This window comes from Rhizophagus irregularis, chromosome 24 (genome assembly GCF_026210795.1).
Source record: "Rhizophagus irregularis chromosome 24, complete sequence".
In the NCBI taxonomy this organism is placed as follows: domain Eukaryota; kingdom Fungi; phylum Glomeromycota; class Glomeromycetes; order Glomerales; family Glomeraceae; genus Rhizophagus; species Rhizophagus irregularis.
The window spans coordinates 3,501,836-3,516,594 of NC_089452.1; the positions used below are offsets into that span (position 1 = coordinate 3,501,836).

At 29.0% G+C, this 14,759-nt stretch overlaps 1 protein-coding gene across 1 annotated transcript; it reads right to left on the bottom strand.

Annotated features, from left to right (window-relative positions):
* Positions 1–11,447: 11,447 nt before the first annotated feature.
* On the bottom strand, positions 11,448–12,176 carry OCT59_016452 (uncharacterized protein). The gene is made up of 2 exons (XM_025313322.2): positions 12,023–12,176; positions 11,448–11,950 (listed from the first exon to the last, which is right to left on the bottom strand). Exons 1-2 carry the CDS (start codon positions 12,123–12,125, stop codon positions 11,583–11,585), a joined length of 471 nt encoding a protein of 156 aa, XP_025187448.1. The 5' UTR covers positions 12,126–12,176; the 3' UTR covers positions 11,448–11,582.
* Between the last annotated feature and the right edge of the window lie 2,583 nt (positions 12,177–14,759).

The window sequence follows — 14,759 nt, forward strand, 5'->3', positions numbered from 1 at the left end:
AAATGGCCTTTTTTAACATCATCAGGTATAATTATTTCTGCTATATGGATTCAATAGAATTCAAATTGTCCTAAGCTTCTAACTTTTTTTCTGATATTTGACCAGTAATTCTTTTAATTTGATACTAGATAAAATATGGTAATTTCTTCTTACAATATGGATATACAAACAAAATAATTAAAAATTTTTTATTTACCGTTACATTCAAAATATTTTCTTTATCGAAATTTTTAATTCGTGGTGTGTATTTAAAGTTTATTAGAGTTCTTACAGAAACATATGAAATTGAGGCTATGCAGTAGCTACGTAATTGCTATATATTATAAAAATAGCATAGTATTACAATATGGGTACCACCTAAGAATATATACCGATGTCTATAATGCCACTGCTGTATATACTGGCAAGTTTAAACCATATAGCAAACAAAATAACATATGGAATAATAATGTAATTTATTTATTGTAAAGATTATAATATATAACTAATATAAATTTATTAAAAATAAAGTTTATTGTTAACATTACAAAATCCATCTGGCAAAAAGCAGCAGATTCATCAAGTTCTCTTGTAAACAAAGTCAAAGTTGTTCTTTCAGTTATAACTTGTATCTCCTTATACTTTTTGTTGTGACTATAAACTATTTTAATTTTTTTTTCTTAATCCTAATGTTCAGACTTCATTTCTAACTAATCGGAATTGGTATTATAGTACCTATTCCAGACTTCCCATTTGTATTGTCATTATAATTTTTCTTTGTTAGATAAACAAACCCATTATTGCGTGTAAAACATATGATACGGTCCATTGCTTGAAATATAAATTGTAAATATGCAAATAAATTATCTATCGTTATCCATTTTGGACTGACATACACAAACTGTTTCTGTTTTTGATTCATTATAGAGAAATCATTGTCAACTTATTATGTTAAAAGAACCATATGATTATTATTAGTTTATTTATATCATACCACATCATCAAATCTAACGGGTAATCCACCTAAGAAAAAGAAAATTATCATCAAAAAGAAAATGAGGGCAAGTCTTCAATTACTAAATAATTTTTTCTTTTTAAAAAAGAAGTAATTCTTTAAAATATTTGGTCGTTATTTAGATCATGGCTCACCATTTTCCTCTGTTTTATCATCAAAAGTACACCTTATTCCACGTAACCACCCTGTAAAAAATCTGATCCGTGTTTTATCTTTCCATATTTTTTCCGTGAATGTATCATTTTAATGGAATTTATAGCCTTAAATTATGGAAATTTTCATCTCGCTAACACGGATATCCGTGAATGTATCATTTTCACGGAATTTTTGCGGAAGACACGGAGAAATACTGGAAATATTCGGATAAAAATTTTTTATAGGGCCAGAAATATTATAGATTGAAAATGGAACAACAATAAGAAAATTATTCATAATAATCGTTTTAGTTGTAGTTACATAGCGGCCATTTGTAAATATAAAAACAAAAGTAGATATAATTAAATCATCACGGAAATAGAATATTGGAATTAGATAGATCACCCATCTCCATTTGAATGAAAATGAAAATGGCATGTCTGTTCTCTTGCATACCGCATGATAAGAATCAGTGATAAACATATTCAACACCTATACAGAAATTCAATCTCCTTGGCCGCCAGAATTTCAATGTGCATTAAGAAATTGAAAGATTATGGGAGGTGATGTGAAAAAAAAAGCTTTGCCCATGCATCTCTTGATTAAATATTACAAAGAATTTTATAATATTTACCTAAGCGATCCTGAAGTCTCAAAGAATGTCAAAAATTATTCTTAATGCCTTTTTGAAACTGACAGCGATAGAAAGTATAGTAACAGAAGATTTTTTGTCTACAAATTTCATATTCAAGCTGAATTTCTTTAAAGGATCACTTCTTCCTATTCGATAATGAAGATGACCACCTGTGTGAAAATTGGCAATTCCATGACCAAAAACATGATTAAATTTGTTACACTAGAACCTAAATCATCCTTCTAATTTATAACACCAAATCTTAGCAGCTATTTTACAAATAATACATTCCACACATGACAGTATTTACAAGTACAACGAAAGAAAAATATGGCTACTTTTTATTGTGATTTATATTTTTACTCTACAGATTAATTGTCGGGTTTCTTAGTTTTTTCTTAGAATTTATTTTAAACCAGTGGATGGTTTGTATGAATTTCACACTGCAATAAATAAATAAATAAATGAGAATATTAACAATACTGTTGGAATAGTTGAGCCTTTAACATAAAAAATGGTTTAAATGATAAAATACACTTTCAAAATTATTTTCAATTTTTTTTCGTGTATATATAAAGTTTGTAAGAAAACAAATGCGTTAGTGTACATTTATTTGATCCAGAATAAATGAGTGTAAAAGTTATTTTGTTGATTTAATTTATATTTATTAATTAATAGTTAATAGTCTATCTTGGCATTATTATATATATATATAAAGATTTTAGCTAATTTCACTATAAATAGACTTTTAATAAAGTCATGCAAAATTAGTAAAGCGTTGTGCCCAACAATAACACAACAATAATTTAAGGACTTTATTATTTTAAATATGTAAACAATGTCATATTGGAGGAAACCCCAATATGTCAGTATCTATAGTGTTTTTTAGTATAGTAGAAAAGCTTTATTCTTGATTTAAAGCTTAAACTCTATGAGTTTTTTATATACTATTTAGGCTCTAGAAGCTTCAATTATATATGGAATATTTTCGCTATATACAGAATTGTTTCTACAGTGATCGGACTTCAAGAAACTCTATTTATTCTATACTAGATGTCCTTTATGACTTATGAGGTTCTGGAAGGTTAAATTTAATAATAAAGTTTTCAAAAATACTTCTTTTAGCTTCAGGAAGTAAAAATTCCGTATTTATCTATAACTGCTTTAATGATATTTAGAATAAGAAATTGTATAATGAAAAAAATTGTCTAACAAAAGCCTAACGAAAACATTGTCTAACTCAGGAAGACATATTTAAGACTCTAGAACACACTAGTGAAAAGAATGTTTTAAGAATCTTGAGCACATTCCTGATGTATTTTGTTCCAATTCCTTACAGAATATGCCGTTCTGTAATTTAGGACCAATGAAAATTGGTTTGTCCCAAAATTTCCACTAAAAGTCTAGCTTAAAATTCAATTAATAACTTCTAAAATCCAACAGCAATTCGCAAATAGTAAAACAGATTTCTTGAGTTCTGATATATTCAGAAAGGAGAGGCAAAGAATGTAGATAAGTAAATCACGAAAGAATGGAACATAAAGAATGGAAATATATCTGCTGATACTGTTTAAATGTATATTTTAACAAAAAAGGATTTACAGAACACAAATGTATAGGCCTAAATAAGGCATCATAAAGACCTTACATGCTGATAAAAAATAGAAGTATGAAAGAATTTTATATTTTTTTTATAATCATTAACTGAACTACATGCAATCAAATCCGTACTAGATCGCTAACCAAAAAGCCAAATCTAGAAGAAAAAATGAAGCTAACCTATGCTGAAATTCTACAGAAGCATAAGCTATATATAGATACAGTCCCTGGTGTGGTGAGAGTACTGCTTTTTAATTTGGCCATAATTTCATTACTATCCTGATTAGATTATTACTTGTTATACCAAATTGAACAGTAGAATGCTCATTTCATAAATAATCAATTAACTCTCTCCTGTTGATCATCGGTCTATAAATCCTTAGGATGAAAAAGTAGACAGAGGAGTTCAAAAAGTTCTGTTTTGTTATGACTTCAATGCATTTCATCATCACCAACTGAATATTCTGTCTTTTGCGAACATTTTGATATAAGTTTAGTAAGAATTAATTATTAGTTTTCATTTTTTTCATCCAAAAAGTTATTTTCTTCTGTTTACCAACTGTGAAGACCTCAAAAAGGTTATTATGAAGAAATATATCCAGTTCAAACTTGAAATCAAAGAAAAAAAGATCACATGAAAGGATTAGAGAAAACAATGAAAGAAGAAGTGATGATAAAGAATAAATGAAACAGGGGAAAACACATTAGAGGATGCTCAAATGGAAGAAAAAGTTAAAAAACTAAAGTAAGTCAACCAGTCAAATCAATTTGAAAAGAAAGCTAAAGATTAATAAATCCTAGGATTGGACAAGAATTAAATAGAGCAATAAGACATTAAATGGCTCTAGCTCAAGAAAAAAATAACATATAACTACAATTGAGGGAAATAAATGAAATAACCACTACCATATATGAGAAGTGATTAATTATAAATGAAATTCAAAGGTATTAATATATGCAATAACAAATAGATTGCTTAATAGTCATTGGAAATGTCACAAAAATTAAAGGCAAATTTTTTTAATATGCTTAACATAATAAAGTTTTTAACATAGTAATATCTTTAAATAGTTAAAATTAGCTAGATTGGTAAAATTGCCAATTTTATAATGCTGGCCTAAATTAGGGATCGGAAAAGATTCGATTAAAATCGAAACTATCGAAAATCGATAAGAATCGATTTTAAATCGAATCTCGAATAAAAATCGAATCTACTTATTGTGGCGCAGTTTCATTAATTTGACCGTAAATTATTATTTGTTCATAATAGTTAATTTTGGCCAAATTCATAATTCCGCCCGCGAATCACGTGACGGAACACAAACTTCCTAAAAAGGAAATTTTATCTCCCAATAAAATTCAAGTTGAAATCGCACAAGGTTGTACAAATTTCCAAAAAAGGAAATTTGTTCATCGATCACTGTAATTTTTGTAATCACGTGATATGTGTTTAAACACACCTATTATAAATAGTATAAAAAAAAATTGGTATTTGCGAAATGATTAATCGCGATTAATCAATTTTAGAATCGATTCTAATAATGGGAATCGATTCCAATCCCTAGCCTAAATATAATTTTATTAAAATTGAAAAATATAAATTAAATATAACATCTTATTTATAAAATAAGACTTTAACTTAAAGCAAAAAATAAAAACTTATTAACCATCTTTACAAATTTATTATAAAAAATTTCTTCTCAACTTTTATTATTCAACTTGGATCTTCATTTAAAGTTAATGTACTTTTTATATTAAAAATAAAAAAAAATAAAAAATTAGAAATTGATACTATTACAAATAATGCTGATTTCTCTTCAAGTATCACAGGTTGAAGAGGAAATAAAATGCTGACAAGTCCATAGAAATAGAGATTGCGCGTCCTTGCTGGGCGGAATGATATATTTTGAAAGATCAATCTTAACAACTGTGTCTTGAGCTATTCTCTCAAATGTCCTCCGCGTCTGCTTTTCTGCTTTGTTTCAACTGCAACCTGTATAAAAGATGTCCATCTCGGCTTCAGTCTTTTTCATCAGAGGAGTTGTAGTTTCCTCTCATTTTGGCATTTCTCAGTGAAGATTCTTCCTAGAGATGAAACATATTTGTGATTAATAAAAAATTTTTGTATCTTATAACTGATCGTGATTAACTAACTCATCTTTCTTTGATTTAATAATGGGTTATTTATTCCACTGTTGATCTCTTCATCAATTTCATCCTTCAGATTTTCATTTTCATTTATCGTCGATACTTTAAATCGCCCTGTTTAATGAACTCGAGCTGTTTTGTTTTGTTGTCCTCTTCTCCTTGTTGGAGGCTTTTAATTGAGAATAAGAGTGCTGAAGTTTTATATACAAGTAAATTGGACCCCTAAATACTAATATGGCTCATAAATAAAACCTCGTCTGAGCGTTTATAATAAATATGTGTGTATTATATAACATGTAATGCATAATGCATAAAACATTACTGTAAATTGAAAATTTTATATATATCATCTAACAAATCTTTTACTTTTTGGTAGCACTATACTGGTGCAACCATTTTTGTACTTGGATAACCATGTATTCAGTGCTTTCACAGTTATATACTTAAACTGATTTTTAATTTGTACGCAGTAAACCTTGATTAATTTGATATGACGTCATCATCTTTCTAAAACACTGGTATATCGTAGAATAACTTTTCCCCCTGATTCTTTTTTCTACTTGCTTTTTATGGCGTATTGTATCATCTAGCTGCTTTAATTCTTTATTTCTGATGACACCTTCCCGTTCCGCTATAGTCTTATTCAGCTCACGTGACTATGTGTTCACTTAGCTCAACCATCCTCGCAAATTCTTGTTATCTTTACCCAGGCATTTCATATTATCCACATATATTTTATAGCAACTTCCACGCTACTCTCTAACAATAACATTATTATCTCTACTGGTTACAAAGGCTATAGTATCAAAGACCTTTCTGTTCTCCATCATTCATTTAAATATCCATTCAACTTTATCATGAACAATATGTCTAATGTCCCATCCCTATATTTCTAAAATTTTGTGATAAAAACTCAAAAATGTCTTTATAGAAAGTATTAATGAACTCTTTTAGTGACAAATTTTGTATATTTATTATGTTCTAATAAACCTTTATAAATAAAAAATATATTTTTTTTTCTGCTAAAAATTTGGTCAGAAGATAGAGTTTCCCCTTACAGCTAATTCTTCACTATCCACCCAAGCATATGACGAATTAGTTAATATTGTCTGTCATCCCCAGTTTAGAAAAGATGACATTAGTTGACGATTTGACAGTTACCTTTACTTCCAATATATATTACAAATTCAGAAAATTAATATTTCTACCATCAATATCCAAAGAAACTGGGGAAGCGTATTACTTGTCCATTATGAACAATCCTTCATTATTAGGTAATATGTACCTTGGACCAGACCAAGAAGTTAAAAGAGCCAAGAACATCTCTTGAAGCATGTGCCTCAACGAAACATGAAACTGACACTATTAGAAGAATTGAGCTAGCATATGAAGATTTCAGAGACAGCTCTGTGTTACTTAACAACACGCCATCATTTTTTGCGTATACAAGCTTTGTCTTTGAAAAAGAAAAAGGTAGTATTATTACATATCAGGGATGTTGTATTGATTGATATTGAAAATAGTGACAATCTTGCAATTATAAGAGCAATATTTTATCATTGATTTATTGCATTTGTTGTCACTGACTGGTTTGAGAAATTAAATCGTACAATACTAGACTGTCCATTATACAGGTTACAAACTAGGAAACGAGAACCGTTGTAAGTCTGGAGCGAAAAACTAAAATTTGCGATTTTATTTGACGATAACGTGGTGGACAGAGAAATTCACGTGATTGATTTTTTTTCCATAGTGCGTAGACATATATTGTCCTTCGCTTCGCTCCAGACAATAACAAATACTAATAATTACTGAAGGATTTTCTCCATTAGTTTAGTGAATGTGATCAACAACGTACATTTCATTTATTGTGTAAAGACTAAAAATGTATCGAAGACGATCACAATTTGAGAAATGATTTGTATATGCGAAACTTATATTTTTTTCAAGTTGTTTAATGTTTATTAATTGTTTATTAACTACCGTTCATAGAACAATTTTTCATTTTATCTAAAATTTAGAACAACTGATTTGAATACAATTAGATTTAGAATAGGACACTTCATTTTTCTTAAAGTTTATAGACACTTACAATTTATTTGCAACATCGAAATTATAATATATACATTTAATGTAACTTTAATATATATCGAATACAATTTTACTATACAGTAAATATTTACTATACATTAAATATAACTTTAATATATTTTTACCGCACATTAAATATAGACTATTTCTATTTGTGCACTAATGTGCGAAACACATATCACGTGAACATATAAAATTTTTTATTGGCTAATTTTTTTCGATTTTATTAATATACACAGTGAAATTCGATAAACCGGATATTCGATAAACCGGATTTGGGCCTAAACTGGACTTTTTTGCTGGAACCAAATCATGTATATTAAAATAGGCTCGATATACCGGAGTTTACTAGTAAAAGCTCAATATTCGCTATAACGGATCAATTTTCTAACCAGCTATAGTAAAAATGATTCGATAAACCGGATCACGTGACTGAGAACCAATAAAATTTAAGTAACGTGATGCGGTAAATCTTAAATTTGGCCGGAATTATAAAAATCTTTATTCCGGCTGAAGTTAAGTATTACTTATATATTCAATTAAAATATTTTATATTCATTTTCATGACCTCTATAACTTAAAACTAGATGAAAAAATCAAATTATAGTGTATATTAGTTTTATTAGCATGAAAATTTTTTAAAAATTCAATATAATAGATTTTCAATATATCGAAATTTTTTCGCTAAACCGGATATCCCGATAAACTGGATATTTTTAGTGGAACCGATAGATCCGGTTTATCGAATTTCACTGTGTAATTAATCAATAAAACTTGACTTTATTAAATCACACTACATAATGTTTTGATATAAAGGTGTCATAATACATAAGGAAAGAACAAAAAAAAATACAATAAGGGAGGATAAAGCGAAAGATCAAGGGAGAATAAAGGAAAGAAAAGATCATAAATTAAAAAGATGAAGATGAACTAAAAGGAAAGTGATGAGAAAAATGAAATACAATGAAAAATTATGGTGAAAAATGAAATACAACGAAAGGTGACGATGAAAAATGAAATACAATGAAAGGTGACGATGAAAAATGAAATACAATAAAAAGTAATGATGAAAAATGAAAGGTAATGAAAAATGGTGATGAAAAACAAAATACAACGAAAGGTAATGATGAAAAATGAATAAAAACGAAAGATAATGAAAAATGATGATGAAACGAAATACAACGAAAAGTGATGATGAAAAATGAGATACAACAAAAGGTGATGATGAAAAATGAAATACAGCGAAGATGATGATGAATAATGAAATACAACGAAAAGTGATGATGAAAGGTGATGATGAAAAACGAAATATAATGAAAAGTAATGATGAAAACGAAAGATAATGAAAACTGATAATGAAAATGAATACAACGAAAGGTGATGATGAAAAATGAAATACAACGAAAGGTGATGACGAAAAATGAGATACAGCGAAAGATGATGATGAAAAACGATATACAACGAAAATTGATGATGAAAAACGATATACAGCAAAAATTGATGATGAAAAACGAAACATAGTGAAAATTGATGAAAACGAATGTAACGAAATTTGATGATAAAAAATGAAAGATGACGAAAGAAATGAGAAAAAGCAAAAGATGAATGAAAAGAGATAGATAAACAATAAAGGATGAAGGGAAATGAAAATGAATAAAGGAAAATAATAAAATAAATGAAAAGGGATAAAGGAAATAACAGGTAAATGAGGAGAAACAAAGGAAAATGAAAATAAATGAAACAAAGGAAACGAAAATAAATAAATGGGAAAAAATAAGTGAAAAAAATAAAGGAAGAACCGAAATATCCACCCATAAAAAAAGAAAAAAAAGAACTGGTTAATATTGTCTTGCAGCAGTCAGCAAAAAAATATAAAATAACTGAATGTAAAAGACTCACCTTGAATTTCTGCTGAAATGAAAACTGAAAACAGTCGCGTCTAAAAAAGAAATGAACGAGTTACAAAAAGAAAGGAAGAAAAGACTTACCTATTTAAAAAGACAGTAAAAATTAGTCGAAAATAAAAATAGGTGTGTGTAACATAGGGTGTATTTTTGTACGATCCGGTTAAATCAGGTGATGATCACCTTAATATGCGTCAACTTTATACATACGATTGACTTGAACGATGTGAGACCACATCGTGACCAAACCTTGGTTATAAGGCTTATGATATAATTTCGACTTGATCACGATATGGTTTTGATTTTAAAAGTTTCTGCAAAGTATATTTGATGGGTTAAAACTTAAAACCCTCTTCATATTTGAGTACGAATACAGCAACTTTTGTAGTTGTTAACAAGCCTGCAAGATAGTTGAGAAAATAATGAAGAAAAAAGACTTTATTATGTAAAAAATTGCATCGATATACCGTCTCCTTCATTATATACATTCTATGAATTGTTATTCCCTGATTTCACCGAATTCAGATGGAGAGGTCATAATAACCAAGTTTTTCAAACATCATAAAGTTATGAGAAATCTTGATCCAAGTGAATATTATGATTTGGAATACACTGAAACAGTCTGAATGTTCTAGCTCTGAGGACGAGAGCGAGGATGAATGCGTCTACTTGCAACACAGGACCTTCCCTATAAGTTAGTATTGACGACAAAACCATATGTTATGAAGGGCTGAGGGACTCGCAATTCCGAGATCGCTAGGCGTGAAACCAACTATGTGTGAAAAGGTATTAGGATTCCGTTTTCATGTGCTTTCATAGAACTCTTGGCATCATACGACAATACTAATTACGCCTCTTACCTCCTTAACTTTTTCCCAGCAAGATATAGTGGTATGTGGAAGTTCAGCCAACTTTCTTGCGAAAATTTTTAAAGTATGTATATGTCAGAAGTTGTGTATGTACGAGAGCGAGTTTTTTCTCACTATGGGTCTTTATTTAGGAAAACAAGATGTCTACCAGCGCAGATAATGATATTGTGAGTCTTTAACTTCCGCTATCGTAATGCGGGAAATAAAAATATACTTTTCGCGATTGAGATTTCTAAGGATAAAAAAATCTCTGATCTTGAAGAAGAAGTAAGAAATAAGCTGGGGCCAATCAATCTTATCACCTGGCTACTAATAGGTATTTAGGATTTTTCCCGCCAGATCTAATAGTATATAAATGGGTTATCATCCGAATAGCTAATACGTGACACCAAATTTATCCCGCAGAGAAACATATGCGGTCAGAAGATAGGATCTTTTTTCCTATTTTAACGTGATGAAGACCGTATCCACATTCGAATTCTTCCCTAATGAGCAGTTAAAAATTTTTTATTCGCACAATGTAATGGCGATGTAATTCACAAATATTATTTTTTATGTATTGTAAACTGGTTCCGGCAACGTTTTTTATTTCATAAATAATAAGTATCATTAAAAGTCACGTGTAATTACGCAATAGTGAAATCACCCGACCTGTCTGTGTTATGTACTTTTCTCCAGAAGTAAATTTTTTATTTCACATCAGTATCACTTCGGACGTCACACTATTTAAAAATCGTTGTCATTTTTTTATCCGAGCCAAATATCGCCATGTCAACTATTACTCTTAGCTGTTTGGTTGCAGGAGAGAACCTTTATGAAAATGCATTCACAGTTGAAATAGATACAATGAAGCTATTTAATTTTTTCAAGGACGTTATTAAGGAGAACCAAAAGCCTTTTTTCGATAACGTTTCTTCCAAAGAACTCAAGTTATTGAAGGTCGACATTTCCCTCGAAGAAGGGATGATTTACTTGAGGACTAGAAAATGCTTAGGTATAGTTTTAATGTTTTGACCCAGATAAAGGTAAATTATGTGCTAAGCACAAACAACAGGAAATGATTGATATTTTTTATAATGATTATAAAATTTTATTTATGATAGTAAATTTTAACACTAATGGACTATAAACTATAATAATAATTATAATAATTACAAAAATAAATTAAAATAAAATAAATAAAAAAAAATATCGGTATCATTTAGTTTCTACTTGACATAACCTCGGTAGTGAATATCTTCACTAATACAAGTTCTACTACGTCCGGCGTCGTTTACACAAGTCCAATATATTGAAACCCAAATATCATACCAAGTTCCTTTTGGAGGTGTTGGTAAATCAAATTCCTCATAGATTGTGTATTGCAGAGGTATATTTTCGCATTTGGCACAACCACAACCATTAACCCATCGAGGTTTATCAAAAAATTTATACCCACCGCCATTATTATCAACGTGCATACTAAAGTGGCCTATTGCTGATACTCCCAAATTGTCTTCCATATCAGGAGATTGAACTGTCATTTTAAGCATAGAATTTGGTAACAAATTGGAATCTATAACCTGAACACCACATTCTAAAAAAAAAAAATTGGCACTTTTTTTATCAGAAGAATTATGAACAATAGTAAATTAGAAAATTAACATACTATAATTTGAATTATTACTACACCCGCCACCAGCAGGATGACAACCATGAATTTTTTTAATGAAAAAAAATACAAGTAAAATGATGAAGTATTTTTTATTCATGACGAATTATGATTTTAATAATTCAAATGGTTAAGTGTGTACATTATTTATATTTCTTCCCAAAAATATCTTTTCTTATAAAGGAATAATGCGTGTGCGTGACGTTCTTGGCACAGGTCATAAATAATCGTACGGTTCACACATGGTTAGTATGTACGATTTAAATAATTCCCAATAAAGCGCATTGGCGATGACCCTTTTTTTTTTTATCACATGAAGTGAACAAGGGGTATATCTTTACTATTGATATTACACGACGAAAAAAGGAGTTCGAAATTATGTAAACTTTTAGTTCGCCCAAAATCACGTGTTTTATTTATTATTCATATAATTAGCCCAGTAGATCCTGCTTCTATTGGTTGGAAGTGAGAAGAGTCTTCACGATTATCATATGACACAGCATGTATCAGCGAGTACGTACCAAACTTAAATTTTGTCATATTTAGATTACCCGTTTAAAATTGTTTAAACATCTATTATTAATTTATTATCTGTCAATTTTTAGTTAAATTTTTGGATCAGTAAATCAATATGAATACCGATCATTTCTATTAATTTATATCATTTTATCATTACAGTAAATAATCTACTACCCCTTAAACTGCATTTGGTAAATTTTGCCCCATGGTATTCAATTGGTCAGCCAAATAAGGCAGTTTCATACTTTCATTTAATGATGAATGATCGTACTATGAAACCTAATCATTTCTATTGACTGACATTATGGGTCTGGTACTAAATCCTGACAGATACGAAAATCGTTATTGACTGACTGAAATTATCGTAGTTTTATTATCAAAATTTAAAGGATATTTAAAAAAAGCTATTATAAAATTATCTATAATATTCTAATTTCACATGATATTGTTTCATATGATAACATCTACTCTGTAAATTATAGCTATTTATTACTGAAATTAAAAAAAATTAATTAGCCCATTTGTCGATTTATAACTATGTACTCTTTTTATGATTAGATTGAAGGTCCTGAAAGTGTGATCCGGGATGATCCAAAGTATTCATGTCAGATATTTACTAATTGGATTCCGATATGGTCAATTTTTTTAAGATAAACCGCAATTAAATGTTTTTTTGATTTTTTTTCCTGATAACAATGGGGCTTTATTTTAAAATTATATTTTTTTCGTCGATAATAATAAGCCGCAACAGATTTTTTTAATAATATTTTTTATTTGATAACAATTGGGAGCAATGGATTATTTTTTTAGCATAATATTCTTTAATAATAATTTTTTTTTGATGATAACAATAAATTGCACAAATACATTATTTTTATCAAGTTGTTCTTTCATAAATCATCAATACATGTTTTATTTTTGTGATAATATAAATAAAACATCAAGTTTCCCTTCAATTAATACCATAATATAAGTCTTATGCAACATGTTAGCATAAGTCGTCAAGAATGGATCAGATTTACATCCATTATGGCGTCAAATTTTGGATAGAGAAAAACATATAATAAATCGTGAATTATTCAAATCACGGGATACCGGATAAATCACTTATTCGGCACTTCGAGCCAAATAACTATTAATTATTAAGTGCGTAATATAAAATTTGCCGTGAAAATGAGAAAAGGACAAACTAACTATTAAACTATTTAACCAACAAATAAATTATAAATACATACGGATATGAAAAAATCATGATCAAAGGATATAACCATTATTATCCGTTATTTCTGTAAAAACTCCATAAAAATGAGCCTTTCATGGATCCATTCACAAAAAATGTAAATAATTCGATAAATTCCGTGATATAAGGTTATTAATTCCGGAAACATGAGCCTTTTACAGAAAAAAAGATGGAATATAAAAACGGATCGACTTTTTTTACAGGAAGGAGATAAAATGATGCGGTTATATATCAAGATCAAAATTTCACAATAGTCTAAACTTCCATTTTATTCAGTATAGTAATTCTTCAATAAATACTGCAAAAAATTTGTCTATCAGTATTCACGGTAGAGATGCAAACTCTATCAACGTAACTGCCGTAACAAAGTCACGTCAATAATATCACTGCAGTCTGCAGATGCTCAATTTTTATAATATCGAGCTACGTCACGAGTGACGTAGCTAAAAAAAAAGACAAGGTGGTGTTTACTTTTATGTTTTGTAAGAATAGTTAATTTTTATATTTTAGAATACTTTATATCTATCTATCTTGCGGATATTGTTGGGTTAAAACCTATAGAATATATGAGATCTTTATATGCAAGATTCCTATTTCATATACAGAGCGGTGGTTTCTTATAAAAATTGCAAATATCGGACTCTATCTGGAGAAATTACTCAAAGAACGTAAATCTGTAAAAGAAAAACTATGCGAAAATGCAATTGCTGAAAAATGGTCGCGATTGTGTATTCAATTGGGTTCGATTCCAGGCAACACTTCTAGTAAAAATAATATAAAGTGCCAGCAAAAAAATGATATTGTTCACTTCAAAATAAAATTTTTCGTTTCTGTTTTTTTTCCATGTAATTTGTGTAATCTGCGTAATCTATGTAATCTACTGAGCATCGATGTTATTCATGTCTAGCAATCAAATCAATAATGATTATATTAGTTGCTCCACGATACGTTACATGATTCTTTGTGCCAGAAAAA

What these genes read in the sequence shown, in the direction of transcription:
- OCT59_016452 (XM_025313322.2), bottom strand. Translation starts at nt 12,125, where the DNA reads ATGAATAAAAAATACTTCATCATTTTACTTGTATTTTTTTTCATTAAA. An exon ending in TAGTAATAATTCAAATTATA is followed by an intron (nt 11,951 to 12,022) that starts GTATGTTAATTT and finishes TTTTTTTTTTAG; the next exon opens with AATGTGGTGTTCAGGTTATA.